Here is a 21,486-nt window from a genome sequence, read left to right on the forward strand (position 1 = left end):
GTTATAATGTGTCTCATACTAGATCGCCTATTTGGGTGTCTGGCTGTGGTGACGTTGAACGGGCCAGCCTGAGGGGTCACGTCATCCTAGGAGAGACCTAACCTTGGGAGATGCGTGGAGGTGGTGCTGACTATTCCATCACAGTCATCGACACAGACCTCTTCATCAAGTTCAGGAGGTATGTTGGATGCTGTGAATTCACAAATGTGAGTGCGTGTGCGGCCAGTGTGTGTGTGCTTGCTCCTCTTGAGTGTCCATTTGTAGCAGAGTATAGCTTCATTCCACGTGGTCCCTCTGGGTGGGTTTTTGGATCTCGGTGGGGTGCATTTCAACACCGACATGTGACCCGCAGCGTTCCCTTACTGACGGAGCGACCAGTAGGGATGCACACTGCTGCTAGTGTTTCAAAACAACACTGGTGTGTGTGTGTGTGTGTGTGTGTTCACAGCTTTTCCACTATTAGCACAGCTATTAGCATCTTCGTCAGAGAGTGTATCCAAAATCCATGCCGGCTTGTTGACCCTGATATCTCTCTCTCTCACACACACACACACACACACACACACACACACACACACACACACACACACACACACACACACACACACACACACACACACTATTGGTGTGTGTCAGCGGTTCACCTATCTATGTCTCATTGCTCAGCATCACTCTGTGGGAGGCCTGACATCACTCTACTTCAAAAAAACATAATGGATCTGCATGATGCTTAACCACTTAATTTCTGACCTGAGATCAGATTCTAAAAATGTCTTCTACATCCTGTTTTCTGAAAAAGCTATGTTTCTATGTCAGTCGTTCTTTGATTTTTCAAAAAATTGCAGACCTACAACCTCGTAGCGCGCCACTCGGTGGCGCGCTATGAGCTTGTAGATCTGCTATTTTTCAATAGCTAAAGCATAACATAATGCTAACACCAAAAGGGGTTCCCGCCAAGAATGGGTTAACAACCCTGTACATGTTGTTGACCGGGTTCGCCCTGCAGGGACCTGTACTGTACTTACTACTGTACTACTCGGCCCTCTCCACTTTTCACCCTACACCAAATGTCTTTGCCGAACATACAGTAGCCAATCCACATACTGTAGCTCAGTGGTCGGCAACCTTTTTGACGCGAAGGCCCGTGTTTTTCTTTTCTTGATATAGCCAGTGTGCCATATCAACATTAAGCCTAATTATGACACCAAATCATAATAAAGATATTTCCAACATATTTTGATTGTCCATGGGCTATACATCGGGACATTGTAGTGATCATTGGACAACACACCTATATCCCTGACGACTCTCTCCCCAATCAGAGTTCAGAGTTTGAATGAACGTAGATTGTGTGCAGGATACAATTTGCATGCAGATTTGAGGGGACTTAATTTAATTCACAACATTTGAAGAGAAAAATCTTAGTTCTCGCACTTATGTCAGTGTGCCAGTGATCACCCTCCCCTGTGCCAATGTTGGCAACTTGGCACCCGTGCCTAAGGTTGCCTATATCCCATAAGCTTGAAGATCGATTATTTTCTTATTATATTTCCTAATTACGGAGCAGAGTTTTGTTCTGTCTACTTTCCGGATGCACTGTACATCCAAACAGAGGAAGTCCTATCGAATCTAATTGTATTAAATGAAGTCAAAGTCACCAATATTGAAGCTGTACGAAAAGCTTGAAATATCTTCTTTCTATCCGCAAAGTGTTTGTTTAATTTAAATAAATAAAAAATCCACCGTAGACCCGCTATGAGCTACTTTATGTCAAGAAATTCCTTCCAGGTTATTGTTTTCTAAGTGTTGGAGTTTGGAAGCGCTGGATTTCAGTAAAGCAACGTCCTGCCCGCCTCCTGCGTTATGTGCAAATTGAAAACAGGTGGTATGCACTATGCAGGGCCGTTGAGTGATTAGTACTGATTATCCAACAAACACCATCTGTTATAAAAATAAATATTGATAATTTAATACAATAATCAGTTCATAATTCATCCCGTTTTGGTCATTCCATTATAGCCTATACCTACATACTGTAAAAACTGTTCAAAAAGGCATGTTGTTGAAAATAGAAGATATACACTTCTATTTTCTTTTCTCTTGTCCTATTTTGAGCATGACAGCATTGTGAGTATAATTTATTTTTGCATAAGCACTCCAATTATTTTATTAATCAAAAAAGTAATGGATGGATGGAATAATGGCTTAGAAAATAATATAAAACAAATTGCAGCCACACACAGAGTGCATAATGGGATTTTGACTAATCATTCTGACTTGCAATGTAATGACTGACTCTACAGTTTAGTGGTTTTCAAGCCACCCAAAATAATCATATATATTTGAGTTGAGGCATTACATTTAGTTTGACAGGTAAATATTGTTCCACAGGTAAATACTGTTAAAATGGCCAATCTACAAGCTCACTCCGCCTCACATCGGCTCGTGTTGGGACGCGTACCCCACTTTGAGAGCCACTGGTTTAGATCAGTGGTTCCCAAAGTGGGGTCCGGCGGGGACCCCCAGGGGTCGTTGATGGAGTTACAGGGGGTCCCCCTCAGCTAAATGATAGTAACCAAATGGACCCTTATGGGTCTGTAACTCTGAGAGTATACAAATGGACACTCAGAGTTAAATTAACATTGATTTTACAATATAAATTGGGGGGTCCCAGAGATATAAATGCCATTAAATGGGGGTCTGTAGACTGATTCATGTCAAACTGGGGGTCCTTGAAATTAAATGGGTTGAGGATCACTGCTAGGGCCGTAAAGATCTTCTCTTATGGGGGTCCGCGGGCTAATTAGTGTCAATTTGGTGGTCCTTGGGAACCACTGGTTTAGATTAATGGTCAGCCATCTAACTTGGGCATGATGCTTGTTTTCCTCACAAAGGTGGCAGCTCTCCCTCTGGTGGTCCATTTAAAGAATTGTATATTACCGTTGAGTACTACTGCATAGCAGGCCTGCACTGGCAGAGACTCAGAGTATTACATATTTGCAACCTAAAAAGTTGCTGGCCAACCTAGTGTTTTGTAGCAAGCTCTTATCACTTTAGTATCCATTGCAGTTTGTGGTGTTTGGTGCCGACTTCTCATTTCCGTAGACTCAAGCTGGTGTCAAATACTTTAAAACAGGAGTTGAAGACCCCTGCTTTAACCCATTCAGGACGGGAACCCCAAGCATTATGTTACACTTTAGCTATTGAAAAATAGCAGATGTACAAGCTCATAGCGCGCTACGAGCTTGTACATCTGCTATTTTTGAAAAATCATGAAAATGAGGCGCAAATTTGGAATTATTTTAGAGTGAATGTTTTTTAACTCAAATCTTTGCTTCTGAGCGGTCCCTGGAACAACATATTTTCAGATGGGTTAAAGTAATTGCATCTAATTGTAACTTTAACCCTTAATCTTGCCACAGAGCTTAAACATCATGATTAAAAGGCTCTCCTCCTCCTCAAGCATAGCTTCACATCACAACGCTTTGGACATAGTATTTATTTCAGTCTTTAAAAGTTTATAACAACTTCTGGATAACATAACATGGAAAAAACTAAAACGAAACAAACGGCAAAACAAAAATAAAAACAAGATTTTCCTCTTTTTTTTCTTTTTTGAAAATTAATACACATTTATTTTCTTGATCGCACACCCCAGGTTGACACAACAATTGTAATTCATAAAAGCAGTTTTTTGAAAAACAAAACAGAAAAACCTCACAGGGAACATACATTAATCTCCCTCCCCCTCGGCAGCTCATGAAGACTTGTACAGTACATGGAAAAGTTATGAACGCAACTCCTCTTGAAACGCCAGGAACCACAAAGAAACCGGATTGAAATGTAGCGTAGGGACCTCAATACCGGCCCCTACAGGAATAAGTGTGAACACTTTAGACTGGTGGTTACAGTGTGTACAAATTAATACACATTAGTGCTGGAAATGGATTGGAAGTCAGGGTGCGAATCAGGGAGCTTGTGGTGAAGCGACCCCCCCCCCCCCCCCCGCCCTAAAATCAAGGCACCGCCCACCCCCTCTTTTAATCATAGCAAAGCCCAGCACCGAGAAATGTTCTAAAACAAAACAAATCTAAATATTGGGGTCCCTCTCCTCAAGGAATTAAGGTTTTCAACTATAACCCTCGTCTCGCATGAATAATCACATTCCCGAAATTGAAAAGCTTCTCTAAAAAAGCTTATCGCCATTAGATTTTTATTATTATTCAGCTCAACAATGATTATTGCTAGAATATTGAATACAAAAAGGTTTAAGTGATTGATGTTGTAAATATCATACAATAATGTTATGTCTCAGGGTAAAAAAAAAAAACGTGTCTCTGTATGTGCTCAGTAGTTAACGTGTTTGTGTTTCATTGTCAATGTAAATGACCTATCTCCCCCTGCAGCCAAATAGCTTCTAAAACCATTTTTCCTCTTTTCCCCCCAAATATATATTTAATTTTATATTTATATAAAATACTGTTTCATTCATAGAAAGCCTTACTTTGTACAATATCTGAGTGAAGGAGTGTGGGTGATTGAATACTTGTGTGTGTGTGTGTGTGTGTGTGTGTGTGTGTGTGTGTGTGTGTGTGTGTGCGTGTGTGTGTGCGTAAGTGTGCATGCACGCGTGTGCACGAATAAGTGCACACGCGAGCGAGCGAGCGAGCAAGCTAAAAAGAAAACCCAGAAAACTTTCTTTTTCATAACAAATAAGCTGTTACCGATGACCTAATACACACAAAAAAAGGTGTTTTACACAATATACACATTTCATTACTTACAAAGAGAGAGAGAGAGACAGAGAGAGAGAGAGAGGCCTATCATTTGAAGACTCGGTCTACAGCAGGGTTAGTACCACCGAATGAAACGTCAAAGAAATAAAATAAGTGACAGAATAACGAAGCTTGATTTATACTTTATGCTCTACGACGGTCCCGCACGCTGAAAATAGCCGCGCGACGCACTGTGAGCTTGTAGGTATGCTGTTTTTGGCACGCGACACCGACTCATATAAGGGGCCGTGTCCACAGAAAGTGTTCTCTAAAAGTTACACTTTTAGAGGTGGGCACCACCAGTCAATTGATCCTCCCGATTGTGTCCCTAACAAAGCCTGTAATTTACAAGCCGACCGCAAGTCGTTACACGAGAACTCCCTGTTTTACGTTCATTCAGCTAAGCTATTTGTGCTAACAACAACGCGTTCGAACGTTGTGGACACTGGGCATCAATAGAGTGCGAGCGCCCTCTAGAGATGATTTCCAAAACGCTTATCCGCTGGAAAAAAACCTGTATTTCCTATGGACACGGCCCCTGATGTAGGCTTGACGGAGAAAGTGAGAGAGGGAGAGAAAAACAAAACAAAAACAAAGAGTTTGTGAATTAAAATCCTATAAAAAGAGAGAGAGCGAGAGAGGCAGTCTTACTAAGGGAAGCTCATCGTCAGTGCATCTCTTTTTTCTTGGATGTTCCGAAGTCAAAGTGCCGATTTGGTAACCGTGGAGACCATCCACTCCTTAGTAAAAATGAAACAAAGAAAAACGGGGGAACTAAAAAATAAGAAGGGGAAAAAACACCCAAAGGGAGCACTCCTCTCTAGAAATGCATGTACCACATTATTTTTTTCATACCTAGCGCATCAAAATCAAATCTCAAGGAGATAATTCTCTACTGGGAGAGAAGAATAGAAAGAATGGAGGAAAACAAAAACATTAACTTTTTGTTGTCCCATCCATCATGGCACCATTTTTGTGTGGTTATTTCTTTTCTTTTTTTTCTCATTGTGAGGTACTTCTTTTTAGAAAAAGAAAAAAGACGACTAAAATATAAAGATTCACCAATGTCAGTTTTGTCTTGTGTTTTCTTTTTTTTGTGCTGTGTCGCACAGTAGCACCATTAAATTCAGTTGTTTTCTTTTTTGTCTTTTTTTTCCTTTTTCCTTTTTTTTTTTACGTTTCCTGAAGACACCGTCGGAATTCCAACACATCGCGACACGTGTGCCGTCGGCTCCTCCTTCTCCCCCTATCATCCAATGATCTCTTGTTGTTGTTGGTGGGCTTGGCGGTCGTCCCCGGCAACGTTAGCTTGGCTTGCGTTGCCGTGCCGCTACGTTCTCTTCATGCAGACGACGCAGCGACTGACGCGTGTCCTCAGGTTGCCCGCTTTCAGCGTCTCCGCCTGGGGTCTCCTGTACGGGGCGTCAGAGGGGACAGGTCATCAATGGACTTGTCCGTGGCAATCTTTTTTTTTCTTCATTTTTAACACACCATATAATGTTCCTATTTTGATCATAAGACCCAATGGGCCGCTGATACTAATGAAAACTCCATTCTGGTCAAACAAAGTCAGGTGCTGCTATTGTGCATGTTGGCTCAATGGAAACACCAGTGGGTCTCAAAGTGTCCTAGAGTGTGTTCCAAATGGCCCCGTACGGGTGTATAACTCTGAGAGTGTACACTCTCTCTCTCTCAGAGTTATGGGGGTCCTTGAAATTAAAAGGTTTGAGAACCACTGCACACTAAATGAAACAGAGCCGTAATTAGTAATCGTAATCGGTAACACCTGACACGAAGTAGGGAAGTGGTCCGGAAGTAGGAGAAGTTATTCTTTGTGCCTAGAGCCCATTACTGAATTCTAAGTCTCCAGGTTTTCTTTAGAATATGTATGACACTTATTTACTACCACACTATGGCACATTAGTAGTCCAACTACTAGAACTAGTGGTTCTCAAATGTTTTATTTGCAAGGAGTCGGGACGCCCCTTAATTAACTCTGGGAGTGTACTGGAACCAAAAGGACCCTTTGAACGAACACTCTCAGAGTTACAGACCTTTTATCATCATTCAGGGCTAGCGCTTTGTTTCTGGTAATTATTGTCCATTCATTTTAGAATTAAAATTAAAATAAACAATAAGGTAATTCTTTTATGACTTTTAAGTGCTACTGGTTAGCTTAACCTGTAATAATGCATCATAAATAAATGGTCACTTAATGTATGCTTTGAATTAATAATCTAATTCTGCAAAGTGACTTTCCCTGTTTGGATCAAGGAAACATGGTCGGTCTCTCCCTACCTGAACATCTCGTTTTGGTCTACGGTGGCCAGCCAGAAGCTGTAGGAGTTGCCGTAGTAGTTACACGTCCCCCTGCCGTGGCACTCGATGAACGGAGCGCTTCGGAACTCCTCCAGACATGAGCCGGGAGAGGCCAGAGCCTGGCCCGAGCCCTCCGCTCCCGCACTGGTGTGCTGTCAGGAGAACAAGCAACATGGGGTTAGACCGATGGGGCTCAAAGACAAAGTCGGGTCCATGTGGGTGCGTGCGTGTGGGTGTGTGTGTGTGTGTGTGTGTGTACCATCATGAAGGAGTATCCTATCCACAGGGCCTCCCAGTAGGGGGGACAACTGGGGATCTGAATGGTCTGGCTGTGGACCGCAATGACCATGGCTGGAGCCTCACAAACTGCACACCTAGACACACACACACACACACACACACACACACACACACACGTACACATTAACATACCTTAGAGTTGTTGTCGGCATAGTGTGCACTCTGCAGGCTAAAAAGTACACCGGCGTGATGTCGCGTCACATTTAATTAATGAATACCAGGCCTGGGGATGTGTTCATTATAGCATTTTATCGGCCCCTCAATCCCTCCCTTCCATATCTATCCTTCAACCCCTCTCATCTGGTGCTCCCTCCTACCTGCCGATGAAGGGTTTGATGGCCTCTCCGCTGATGGGAGCCATGGCCATGGGCATGGGCTCGGGGGTGGACAGCCAGTAGGAGTAGTCGTTGCGCGAGGCAAAGTTGCACACGTTGTTGATGTTGCAGAACATGAAGGGCATGGTGCTGAACCGACGCAGACAGCTGCCCGCCGTTCCTGACAAAGTCAGAGAGAGGGAGAAAGAGAGAAATAATCAGTGTTGATTAACCATTATTTTAAACCTTTAGCTATTTTCTTTTCAATCGTGAAAACGTGTGCATATCTTTGTACTGTAAATATTCTTTCACAGCGAACGGTTTTAACTCAAATCTTTGCTTCTGGGTGGGTCCCTGGAAAAACATATTTTCATATATAAAAAATTTCTTGGGTCCTTCACATGAAACCGTCTGAGAACCACTGACATAGAAATATAGTTTTTCTTTCTTCAGAAAACATATTTTATTTTAGAAGACATTTTGTCTGGTCTCAGGTCTCGATGACTTTAATGCTACCTACCCAAGTCCTGTCCGTGCGCTCGCTCGTTGCCCTGCACGTAGAGCAGGGAGTATCCGTCGTAGATGAGGCTGGTGCCGTCGGGGCAGAACGGGACGTCCGACCCCTGGCTGTGTCTGGTGATGAGGAAGCCGTGGGCCGTGGACGCTGTCCCCGGGAGACCCGGGGGACCCTGGAGACCGTCGGAACCGGGCGGCCCGGGGTAGCCGCGCTGGCCTGCGTGGAAGATGAGAGAGAGGTTATGCCGATGGTTCTTCAACCAGTGGTATCCGGTATTGCTAGATAACTACTTTCTATGTTTATGATGTATTGCCGTGCTTTTTGTTCTTGCTTAATGTAAGTCGCTCTGCATTAAGAGTGTCTGCTAAATGCCTGAATTGTAAATTGTTGCTGTTTTTACTCTAAACCGACATATATTGGCGTACACCATAGGTCCGACACACACGGCCAGTTATTGGAGAAGTTGTGCACCGCTCAAAAATCTATAGTACATCTCAGTTTGACTGAATGCTCCTGATCCAGACTTTGTGGATCGGTGCGGGTCAACCTATACCTGTGGATCCAGCGGGTCCAGAGTCTCCCTTCCTGCCGGGGGGTCCGCTGAATCCTGGGGGTCCCTCCGGACCTGGGTCTCCGTTGGCGCCTGCTGGACCTATATAGGATCAGAAACCAGAGTGAGTAGACGGAAGGAACGTGTGTATGTCTCTAATCGATTGTTATCTGTGTTTGGCGTGACTTTTATTTCACTTTTATTTCACTCCACACCGTCGCTGATTTTAACCCATTCAGGCCTGTCCTAAAATTAAAAAAAAAAAAGTTTTCTAAATCATGACAATTTTCTGAAGAGGCACATTTTAACGATTTTTCAAAAATAGCAGACCTACAAGTTCATAGCTATGAGCTTGTAGATCTGCTATTTTTCAATAGCTAAATTACAACATAATGTTTGAAACACCAAAAGGGGTTCCCGCCCCAAAATGGGTTAAGGGTTGCCTCCGAGGTCACCAACCTGGACCGCCCTCGCGCCCAGGACCGCCCGGTCCGCCTCTGCCGCCGGGGAGACCCGGTTGACCTGGGGCTCCCCTCTCTCCCTTCACCACGATGGGGGGAACAGCGATACCGGGGTCACCGGGAGCACCTGCACGTCAAAGACAACAGAAAGAAAGTGTCAAAAGAAATAATGAAGTATATTCTTATACTTTAATTATATTTAGTGTGTGCGTGCGTGCGTGTGTGTTTGTTCCTTTTAGTTGAATGCATTGAAACTTCCTGAACTGAGTAAAACACAAACATCTTTATTAGTATGGGTTGGCTACCATGTTAGAAATAAACCAATGATGTAACCATTAAATGGTCTAGGAATGTAGCTTCCACTTCATGCCGATGCTAGATAAGAGCATCAACTAACAGTGCAATATCTAAAATGCAACAACACAGATTTCATCGCAAACGTTAACCGTTCATTCATGAAATGGATATTTTGGCGTACCCATATGTCCGACATCTCCAGCATCACCGTGTTGACCAGGAGAACCAGGCACTCCAGGGTCTCCCTTTTGTCCTGAAACACACACACACACACACACACACACACATGGGAAGGTTACTCCTCCACAGGTGACCGATATGCTGCATTAACCACAAGAACCCTAGAGCCTAGAAGCGTCCCCCATCCGGGGGTAAATGTGTGGCGAAGCTGCTTATAGCACTACTGCTGCTACTATACAATTACAAATTTAAGATGACTATTAATTGTCACACAAATAACTGCGCTTAACAATTTTTTTATTGAACACTGGAACGTTACAATTTGTATTTCTGTTTGCCTTTTAGGCTTCGTGATCACAAATTGCACAGGGCAGATTGACACATTTAATCATTTTTATATGTTTGTCTTTCCAAAAACTGTACAAAATAGCAGAACTAGTTGATCTACAAGCTTACAACACGTGACATGTTGTAGTGCCTAGTGCCTACTACTAATTACAATGTCCGCAATCGTATATATCGAAGGTTGTGTGCTGTGTTACTATAAGAAATCCCTTTTCATACGGGCATTGAAATGTGAATTTTGGATATTGGGAACCAACTGACCTGGGAATCCGGGAACGCCAGGCAGTCCGCCGTCTCCCTTCAGACCTGAAGGACCAGGAGTTCCAGCGCCCCCCTAGCAGTCGCATGGACACAGGGTCAGATCTTGACTTACCGTTGCAGTGTATTGCATTGTTTTTATGCACAAAAAATGCTAGTTAAGCAACAAATCAGATTATATTGTATTCTTACAGGGAATCCAGGAGTCCCGAGCTCTCCCTTGGATCCGGGGAAGCCAGGCTGACCGGGAGCGCCGGGAATACCCTTGTCTCCTTTATGACCGCCGCTTCCTCCTGGTCCGCGGGGACCCTCGGGGCCCTGTTGACCTTCACACGACACGCACAGGACCAAAGGTAAGGTACAGAGAAATAATGGGCCGTCCCTTCACTGTACGGTACAAAAACTTGACATTCAGTCATATTCTGTTATTGTCGTTATTCACTTTCATTTCAGCCAAGTCTCGAATTTGTTAGGAATACATTTGAAATGAAAAATGCTCTTTCTGTCATTAGTAAGGCTGAATGTACTGTAGTCAAACTCTAATATGGACTGAATGAGTTAAAAGTGAATTGGTAGCCTTGCTACATAAAGTATTATCACTGATGAATCAATATTTTCTATGTATCCCAAATTATCAAAGCTACATAGATTATTTAGACTCACAAACAACACATGCAATAGAATCCAACAAGGATATTCATTTGGCATCAGTTCATTGTAGGTATATGGTCTAGTAGCTAGGCTCCACATCCACATGATTCACACAAACATTCACAATATTTACAAAACATGTAATACAAGGCAACAATAATGCAAATACAGTCCATTTTTGGTATTTGTGCTGTTCTGTGAATGTGTTGACTGAGGTTCATCACATGTCCTGTGGGGTAAAACGGGTTAAAAGGAAAGCACCTCTTAATGCCAACACTACAGACATATACTGTACAATCAATGTACTTCTGTTCATTATAACAATGAAAGAACATCACTTCCAGTAACTCTAAAGCATCACTACAAAGGTCACAGTCAATCTGTTCTCAATTAATTTTCTTTCATTTGAGATATGTAGGAATGGTCAAATGTAGGCTATTATAAGAACATTATGAAAATTAAATCCATATCATTGGAAATCCCTTTTCACACCATCATTGTTGTGTGAAATATGTTCAACGGGTGTAAATGTCACCGTCACCTTGCTCTTACGCCTAAAATCCTTCACAGACAGACCAAATCATATATCAATGTATCACAACAGCAATACATTATTGACTTTGTTAAAACCCCTAAACAACCAAATCAAAACCTATAATGCACCACAACATAACGGCAATACATTACAACCATCAAACCATTGAAGTCTAACCTGCAGGACCTATGTTTCCCAGAATTCCCCGGGTTAGCAGGGCCAGGTTGACGGCACAGGTTGACAAAGAAAACAAGAGGTTTTAGATAAGAGCAAAGGTTAGCATAGCAACACAGTCACGCTAATCAAAGACAGGAATGATGGTTCTGGATATATGGACAAATATAATCATATATAATGTGTAACATTAGCTTTCTTGTAACAGTATACTTGTGATTGCACCATAATCTATGATCAGCTATTCTCAAATGAATTCAACAGAGAAATCAACTGACAAATATAAAAATACATTTTCATAATTTAAGGTTTGATGCAAGTTAGTTTTTAGGGTGGTATTTGTGTGTGATTCTTAATAGATTTGTGTGCTTTCACTACCATGCCAATATCTTAACTTAATATGGTGGGTAATCTCTTAAAGATACAATAGACATGTCCTATGGTGGGTAATCTCTAAAAGATACAATAGACATGTCCTAGAAATATCAAGTCTCAAGCAAAAGTGCTTACTTTTTCAAGGGTGCGTTTTACTACCATCAGTGAGCAGAAGAGAAAGGATAAAGAGTTGCCGTTAGGGAAAGGTGCAGTGGTCAGAAATGACAGGCAGAAAACAGTGACTTGTTAGTAATTCTGATCTGACACCATGTGAGTGTAAACCAAGGATATTTACAGGTCTCTTAACTCAAGGCGCTTGTTCTAAGAAGTGAGAGTTGTAGAACATTGTGAGGTTATAAGCTTGGCGTTCTAGATATGAGAGGCCATTTCTAGAACAGTGCAGTGAAAACAGCCCCTAGATAAGAGGTGAACTTTCTGGTACAGTGCGGTTAAAATGGCTCTATATTGTGATGGTTCTAGAGCAGCAGCTGATGAAAAAACAAAACAGCAGAGGTCTCGGACACCGTTTCTCTGACCTGCGGGACCTGCGGTCGTCGGGTGTGCGATTCGTCACGATTCGTCCCACCACATTGGGTGGGGCCAACAGGAAAGGAAGCCATTAACATGTCATGTAATCATTTCATCACTGAGTCCCACCAATAACGCTCCACGGATGGAGCGTTTCACAGTGCTGGTGTCCTACTGGTCTCAGCTAGGACGATACGATACTCATTTACTTCACTAATATTGTTCTTTTTACGAATGAGTCCCATTCTCTTTCAAAGAAAAGATGGTGATAAAGTTGATGACCTGAATCCCATTGCTAATGATATATACAGTAGTGTGGCAAAGATATCTTAAAGTATTTCGTGTTTTCTTCCACACTATGTTAAAACGTCTACGGGGAAAGTGTGCGTTTCACACCATTGTGGCTCAATAACACATACAGTATTTTTGCCACACCATATAGGATCTCCTCACATCAAAACAATTGGATTTAGGTTGAAAATTGGCAACGTGTCCCCTTAAGTATTAAGACATGCTTTATAATATGTTATACATATACACACGAGTGTCTGGCTAATGTCTGAGCCCTGCAGTTCCAGCACTGTGTTGGGACTAGTTCTCTGACGTGGTGGTTGGAACAGACATGGTGCTCATGCAGGTGACTGATCGCTCTGTGACACACAACGCATCGAGAGAAGCCAGACTCAAACCCACAACTTTACTGACCGGACTTTGGAGTCACATCATGTTCTTGATTCATAGCTTTGTTGTTTTTCTCGACCACAAATGCTAAGAAAGTGATTTAGATGTTAGTTAGGCAGATGCTAGGATCATTGTTTACCTGGTATGCATACTGTAGCGTAGGTTCTCTCTGCATTAAATATTTATTTTGTTTCTTATTGACTAGAGTTCAATCTCACTCTGCTTATTCCAATCTCACACTTGCATAAGAGTGTCTGCTAAATGCCAAAATTGTACGGTGTACAGTTCACGTACATTTCTTACATAATACGATGGGACAAAGTTAATGGGGCGAGTGTCCTACCTACACATCCTAATGGATCTGTGTCTGTCTAAGAGAAGCTTCATTGTATTTAGATATTCCCTGAAAATGAACCTCCTCTAAAGTGCAGTAGAGAAGCGTTGGGTCCGTTTCTGGCTCCGCCGTTTAACACCAACATTGTCTCAATATGAACCTACAAGACTACACGAAACACAGGACGCACATCACACTGACCACAGGTAGACATTCTGACACACACACACACACACTTCAGAGCTGTGGAGAGATGGATAGATTACATGTTCCCTCATGGAACCGAGGGAGTGGGTGGGGAGACAAGGAAGATGGATGGATGGAAAGAAAAACAGGAATAACAATGTTAAGGGGGAACCCATGCTCTTTCGGGGGTATGGTCAGAACCCCCCTCCCCCCACCGGTGAGAGACAGTGATTGGTGCGTGAGGGAAGCGCACCCCAGCATTTCCTGTTTGGGAGAGGGGGTGAAGGGGTGGGTGCGGTGCGGTGCGTTAGCGGGACAGGTCGTTTCTGTCCCGGCATCCGGGCGTGCTCAGTGTGTACTTGACAATGATTGTGTGTGTGTGACTGTGCTCAGTGAGGTGGCTCTTATTTAAACCATGTCCCATGCAAATCAACACATACATGTCAACATGGAAGGCATTCACATGAAAAGTGCTCAAGTTTGCTGTCTGGTTTTAAATTGGCTCACTCAACATGTCCCTGAGCAAGACACATAGGCCGTGTCCATCAGAGTGGTGTTGTTTTAATTTCAACTTCCAAAAGTTGAAAATATTTAGAATCTCTGCGACCATATAAAAATACCGTAAAGCGTAAATACATTGGCACTGCAAATTCTTTAGTTATGGGCCATTGAATAAAGCCTGTTTTGAAGAAAACACAATCTGGGATAAGCTAGAACCTAGAACCTAGAACCATTCATACGTTGGCGAAGAGTGCCATCTATCGTAAACGCGGGGCGTAAAATACCGTCTTCGGCAGTGAAGCGTTGGGATTTGAAAGGCCGCAGATAAGACCTTCTCGGCAGTCAATGTGTTTTAAAAAACCCCAATGGTAATTATTGTTAATACAGTATCTTGACCAAGTCGAGAGACCGGGGGAAAACCAGACAGCAACATCGGGCACGTGGAACAGTGTGGGGGAGATGCCGCTGCCATTCTATCACGTACCTCCTCTTCCCGGGGGACCTGGGGTACCCTGGTTTCCTTTGGGACCCTGAAGGGCCACTCCTGGAGGCCCGGATTGTCCCATGGGGCCTGACGGGCCGGGGAGACCTGGGAAGCCACCGTCTCCCTTTGCGCCTGGGAAGCCTGGGTTGCCGGGCGGGCCAGGGAGACCGGAGTCACCCTTAGAACCTGGATGGAAATGAAGTTAAGAACGTTAGGAAAAAAGACAAATTAAGGCAAACCGCTGACACATGTATGTCGTCGCTGTCGGGCGGACTACCTGTATGTCCTCGTATGTGACTTTTCAGGAAATGGGGGGGAAAAATAACCTGCGTTCCAACTTCCAATGATCTTCTTAATACTTTTCATTGGTTCAATATTTATAAAACCCACAGACACACTTAACCACGTTCACTTTGAGAAGCAAAAAAAAAGGAAGATCTACAAGCTATTTTGGTTGGTTCGTGTGACACTCTTATAAGACGAAATAGGGCATTCATAAAAAAAAAGAAATTGGCTCTCTTGTAGTGTTTACTTTCGTTTCCGACGTTCTTTTGTTTGTTCACTCACTGTGTTTTCTTATGGTTGTCCTCTAGCTCCAAGTTAGCTCATAACATTAGCTTCTGTTAGCTCCATGTTGCGGCATTCAGAGTATGGGTTTTTATGCCGTTCAGACTATAATAGGAGGCAGCCGGTTATGACTAGATCGCCACTAAAGTCGCCTTTAAGGTCGTCAGCAGTGGTGGGTGCAAATGTAGCCCGACAGCATGACGATATAGTGGAGTCCATCTATCTCAGACGTGTTGCAATTGAAGCAAGGCATTATACAGCAGAATGTGTGAACAACTCACCTGGCAGTCCTGGGAGACCAGGGGCACCTGGACCACCAAAACCTGGCAGACCTGGAAGAGAAAGGAATCATGGGAAATGTTCAGAAGTTTTAAGACGTAAAAGGAAAAAAAGGGGAAAAAACGTCTTGCTAGTCTGTCTAGAAAATGTATTGTATGAATATATACAGCATGGCTGACCAATGACAATGCTGCAAAAATAGCCATTGAGATGCTTCTCTAGCAACGGTTTTTAACCATTTGCTGAAAATCTCAGTTACAGTATAATCGACACTTAAATTAACAGCTTAGGTGCAATAATTCCTACAAAAATGCATTATATTTTTAATACACTATTGTGAGGACATATTATTAACCCCTTAAAACTGGCGAAAGCATCTGTGTCATTTTAGATTTTAGCGTTGGCTAAGCAGATATACAAGCTCACAGCGGGGTCACTTTGTGCCACGCTGCGAGCTTGTACATCTGCTATTTTTGAATATTTTTGAAAAATAAATAAAAGTGTGAGATCTACAGTTTAGAACTAACCTGCGTCTCCTAAATGCCCCTTACTAACCTGCGTCTCCTTTGATTCCAGCCGGTCCAGGGATTCCGTCGCGACCTGCCTGACCCTTGTCTCCTGGGAACCCTGGCCCGCCGGGACGCCCCGCCTCGCCCGGTCTACCGGGAGCTCCGTTGAGACCCGGGCCTCCGGGACCACCGTCCAGACCTTTAGGACCTGGAATACCGGGAGAACCTACACAAAAGGGAAAGGAAGGAAAATTAAAACCATTTCCATCCAGGTATTTTCCAGTGAATTGTGGAGTATTGCTAACATCGTGTTAGAGCAATAAAGAACAATGCATTTACTGTATGTTTATTTGATTTTTATTCATTTAATTATTACTATTCTGTATTTAATGTATCTTTTTTTAATATTGTACCACTGAAGGGCCACACTAAATTTCGTTGTACATTGTGCAATGACTAATAAAAGCCTTGTATTGTATCGTATAATCGTATTCTATTCTTCCCACATGGTAGGACCAGATTTCTGTCCCTCATTCAAGAGGCAATCCCGCTTGGCCAGCGGATATATTGTGCTTAGGAGCTTCAGGCAGTACTACTTCTCAGCTGTTCACTACATTCAACCGGCGTCTAAATGTCTCAATTATCGAAGAGTGGGGATACCACCTCCTACCTCTGCAGATTGTATTAACGTAGTCTACCATATAGAGTGGTTAAAAAAAAGATTGCTTTTATTCTTATTTAAAAACTAAAAATGTTCTGATGAAAATAGCTGATGTATGGCTAGTTTCACCCGATGTCCGCGCCTAGGGGTGGGTTCTATGTTTGAAGTGATACAAAAGTCATACAAAAATGGTCGCTCATCGGTCTACTTGCAAGCTGTTGCTCATCATCATTAACGTTGATGCTAATTAGAGGCTAATGATCAGCACACTTGTGCTAAACCTCTTGTACGGTACTTGCCACACTGAATACTTGAACATACGAGGGTTGCACATGCAATGACACAAAAAACATTTGACTACATGTTCCTGGTGGAAGCAAACTCCCGGATCTTAACGTAAATGATACCTGGTCTAAGAAGGTATCAAAAGACATTTGCATGAAGCCTAATGTACGCAATTTATGCTATAAAAAGCAGACAATGACGTCGCATTCAACACGTCAACACGTCGCATCCACAACGCTGAGTGGGCTTGTAGGTCGTCTATTTTAGGTCGTGTGACGAAGTATGAATAGGATCATAGTTTGCAGGCCGACTCTTTTCTTCTTCTCTCCGTCCAGAACGGGCCTACCTTGGAATCCTGGGAGGCCGGGGTCTCCCTTGGCTCCTGGGCCTCCTGGAAGTCCTGGGAGTCCTGGTCCTGCTGACGCCCCCTTCTGTCCAGGAGTTCCTGGGTAGCCTGGCTGGCCTGGGTCTCCCTGGTGGGGGGATGCTATCATTAGAGAGTGTGTGTTCCCTCGCATACCTTCAATGTTCTAATCATAAATACTGCCTACTTCAGTGCAGTGGGACTCTAAAGTGCTCGTCCCTGTGTGTGTGGTACCTTTAGTCCAGGTGCTCCCGGCGCTCCGACTCCAGCAGAACCGGGGTCTCCCTTGGCTCCGGGGAATCCAGGGGATCCGGGCCCACCCGGACCTCCTGGCCTACCAGGCTGACCCGGTGTTCCCTTCAGCCCACCCGGTCCTGTGACATCATAGGAAAGATGCAATGGGCCATGACGATTGGATAGATGCTTTGTCAAACATTTTCAACGGTATCCAATTTAGTTTATGAATTAAAATATCTGCAAAAATAGCATCTGTTAAGAGGACGACATTTCATTTCGTAATAATAACCTCCCCTAAAGGTTGTGTTCACTTTTGTTTTTTTCAGCAATCCCATCATCCAATTGTAAATCAGTTCGTGAGCCAGCCAGCCAATCAGGTTAGGCTGACTGGTGTTCATCATACTTCATGTGTTTGAACCCACCTGGGAATCCCATCTCTCCCATGGCGCCTTTCAGACCTGAGCCTCCAGGACCTCCTGGGCCTCCAGGAATACCAGCATCTCCTTTAGGTCCTGCAACACAACCCAGAATGCATGTACGTGTAAGCAATGATGTCTCCAGCATTCAGTGTAATTCTGCGTATCATATTGAACCCAGGTCTCTGCGGTGGTGGGTGAGTATACTTTCCCTCCATACTGTACCACGCGGATGCCCCCAGCTCAGGTTGTGTGCAAGAATCCCATACCTGGTGGTCCTGACATTCCGGGGCGTCCGTCCGATCCTGGATTTCCATTATCTCCAGGGAGACCAGCGATACCCTTCTGACCTGGTTGGCCCGACAGACCTGTAGAACAAAACACACACAGACACAAGCACACACAAATTGTAAGATCATTACATCTCGGTCATTGGAGCGGTTAGGCACCGCTCAAAAACAAAATATATTTCTACAATATATAATGTGGGTGCCTGTAGGTGTTGGTTCTCTGTTGTACCGTACCTGGAATGCCGGGTACTCCGGACTCTCCCTTCACGGCTACGGGGGCGATGCTGGGGCCCGGGGGGCCCTGAACACCGGCGTCTCCTCGGTCTCCTTTGCCACCGGGACCACCGGGGCCACCGGGTCTGCCTGGGAAACCGTTGTCACCTGCACAGAGAAAGGCCAGACACAATGGCTTAGGAGGGGAAATCTCTACATTGGGAGATTTTGTCAGCATGCAATTCTTGTTTTAGTTTGACCATTTTTAGACCAGTGGTACCCAAAGTCCTTGGGGTCTTCCTGGGGGTCCCCAGCTAAATGTGTTAATACAGCATGGTGTACTATAGCTAATGTGGAAAATGTTTGGAAAACTTTGAATATATATATATATTTTTCTCTTCTGGGGGTCCCTCGCACAAAGCATTGTGTGTGTGTGTGTGTGTGTGTGTGTGTGTGTGTGCGTGCGTACCTTTGGGTCCTGGGAAGCCAGGTCCACCTGGGCCTCCAGGGCCTCCACCGGGTCCAGGAGCTCCCATTGAACCCATGTCTCCTTTAGTGCCTGCAGCCAATCAGAGACGAGAGAGACGTGGTTAAAGACATGCACTCCTAAAACAGACAAAATGGGTAAGCCGGTCCAGTTCGGAGCCATAGAACTCCCTCACGTCACTCTCACATGCAGTCATTCTGTCAGCTCGTTAGCCAGCTGGCCCGTAACACAGTTCAAAGAGTTGTCATCTTGTTATCCTGGTTGTTTTCTTTGCACTCTAAAGTTCCGTTCACACCTGAATAGTTAGAAAGACCAAAAGTTGCACGAACGGGCGACGCGATCGAAGCGAACGGCCGCCTGGTATCTTCGCCCCGGGTGGAACAATCCAACTGAAGCGACCTTCGTGTCCCTCCCCGACTCCACGGATCGCGTCCTGACAGCCAATCAGCGTTGATTTTGTTCGGGACCCCGTAAATGTTTTGGCTTTAGTTTGGTTTTATCCATCCAGTTCCAACTGAACTGACTGCTGGGACTCAGCAACAGTGGAAGAAACAATATACAAACCTTTGCAAAGACATTAGGAACTCATTTTGCTGCTCATAATTGATATAGCAGCAGGAATTATGTTAAATATATTGAACCGAGCCATCTTTGGTGAACAACATTTGGTTACTCTCCCAAAGTTAAATTACTGTCTACAGCCAATCAGCACGCGACACGAGCGAAGGGACCAACACTGACAAAAGTAAAGTGACTGGAAACAAATACATAGCTTCAGGTTTGAACGCACCTTAAGTAACATTTTAGTCTAGTTTTTCATCATATCCTGGTTCTTATTTAGTCAGTGGAAAAACAGGTAGTCGAAGAACATAATTGGTCACAGGTTTAGTCGACGACGTCAACACTGCTCCAGTCCGAGGGACGGATAATAACACAATGGTTTACCTGGCAGTCCAGGTAGTCCGTCACGGCCTGGCCCTCCAGGGCCTCCGGCAGGTCCTATGGCTCCCGGGGACCCGGGGAAACCGGGACTCCCTCTGTCTCCTGGCAGCCCCGGGATGTCCAAGCCTGGGGGACCGGGGTCTCCCTTCTCGCCGTTGCCACCTGGGTGTCCTGGGACGGCGAGGGGAACGAAGAAGGGGTCAGGCTCAGGGAGCACGGTTCGGAGTGAACCACTAAACTTGAGACTTTACCAGAGTTTAACATATTAGGGTCCTGTTCTTTGTTGACCCGATTCCCCACGGGCCCTATCTATACTTGGTTGACCGGATTTGTTTTGTTTTTGTTGGTTATGACTGAATACTCTCATTTTATGTTTCGTTCCCATGATGATTGGGAATATGGTATCTCAAGTGCTATATGTCATCCTGTTCAGTTTGTGAATGCATACCCAAGCATCTTATACTACTAATAATAACAGGTCTGATTTATAATATAGCACATACTTAGCACAAGTACCCAAAGACGCTTTACATAAAAGAAAAGGAAGGAACCGACTTTATTAATAAAAAAACAAAAAAGTAAATAAATTCAATAAAATGTTAAGCATTGACTCGACCTCAGCTGCGAAAAGCTAGCCTGAAGATACAAACACCACAACCTATTTTCTCAACAGAGGATAAACAAACGCCACAATATATTATCTCAAAGCAGGATAAACAATATCATCGCTGTTGAGCAGAAAACCATTAAACCATTTGGGCTATTTTCACGATTTTTTTAATATTTCAGTGTGTCTGTGTGGGTTTTATAAATATTTAACCAATGAGTATTAACAAGCGCTTGTGACTAAATAATTATCAAAAGTAGCAGATCTGCAAGCTCGAAACGCTGACGTGTTTTGAGCTTGAGAGTTGCTATTTTTTAATCCTGAAAAGTAACAGTTTTGGACATACAGTATGAGGTTTCCACCCGACAGACAATATGAAAGTGTGTGTGACTCAAGACTTTTAATTCAGTCAAATCAACCTGGCATGCTTATTGCTTATACCATACATTTACATTACAGTAACTTCCAAATATTGTTAAAACTACAGGTATGAAGTCATTTGGAAATATGCACTGTGTGTTTGTGGTTCTGGAATAATCATTAAGAACGCAGCAAGAAGGTTTTGAAACTCCATACTGAAACATTCAAGTATGTAAAACAGTATAATTTGCGATACCTGGTATTGAGGTACAATACCTTTCTGGCCTTGGAGTCAGAGTGGGCCGCAGGTTAGGAAGGGGGGCGTGTTTCAGAGCCAAGTAGGCGGGGCGCCAGATTAGGTCGAAGATGAGAAGGATGAATGCATTAAAATGTCCCTTTTCATGAAGTGTTGAAATACTCTCAAAATGAACCGTGGTTTGGATAAATCAACATTACATGAACAGTAATGTTCTTTTTATTATACTATAGGGCTGGGCGATAAGG

General features: G+C 43.7%; 1 protein-coding gene across 1 annotated transcript in view; it reads right to left on the reverse strand.

Annotated features, from left to right (window-relative positions):
- Nucleotides 1-3,484: 3,484 nt before the first annotated feature.
- Nucleotides 3,485-21,486, reverse strand: part of col4a5 (collagen, type IV, alpha 5 (Alport syndrome)) — a 73,795-nt gene continuing 55,793 nt past the window's right edge. The window contains exons 30-49 of the mRNA XM_083788982.1: nt 20,019-20,186; nt 19,056-19,145; nt 18,608-18,754; nt 18,353-18,451; nt 18,090-18,179; nt 17,665-17,804; nt 17,413-17,539; nt 16,167-16,346; nt 15,614-15,664; nt 14,766-14,951; nt 10,509-10,642; nt 10,320-10,392; nt 9,715-9,786; nt 9,235-9,363; nt 8,779-8,877; nt 8,229-8,441; nt 7,712-7,889; nt 7,354-7,468; nt 7,074-7,246; nt 3,485-6,187 (exon numbers count right to left, since the gene is read on the reverse strand). Of these exons, the coding sequence (XP_083645108.1) occupies nt 6,106-6,187; nt 7,074-7,246; nt 7,354-7,468; nt 7,712-7,889; nt 8,229-8,441; nt 8,779-8,877; nt 9,235-9,363; nt 9,715-9,786; nt 10,320-10,392; nt 10,509-10,642; nt 14,766-14,951; nt 15,614-15,664; nt 16,167-16,346; nt 17,413-17,539; nt 17,665-17,804; nt 18,090-18,179; nt 18,353-18,451; nt 18,608-18,754; nt 19,056-19,145; nt 20,019-20,186 (2,546 nt within the window). The 3' untranslated portion in view covers nt 3,485-6,105. The remainder of the gene's footprint in view (nt 6,188-7,073; nt 7,247-7,353; nt 7,469-7,711; nt 7,890-8,228; nt 8,442-8,778; nt 8,878-9,234; nt 9,364-9,714; nt 9,787-10,319; nt 10,393-10,508; nt 10,643-14,765; nt 14,952-15,613; nt 15,665-16,166; nt 16,347-17,412; nt 17,540-17,664; nt 17,805-18,089; nt 18,180-18,352; nt 18,452-18,607; nt 18,755-19,055; nt 19,146-20,018; nt 20,187-21,486) is intronic.

Source organism: Protomyctophum parallelum (assembly GCF_964188405.1).
Source record: "Protomyctophum parallelum genome assembly, chromosome: 18".
Classification (NCBI taxonomy): Eukaryota; Metazoa; Chordata; class Actinopteri; order Myctophiformes; family Myctophidae; genus Protomyctophum; species Protomyctophum parallelum.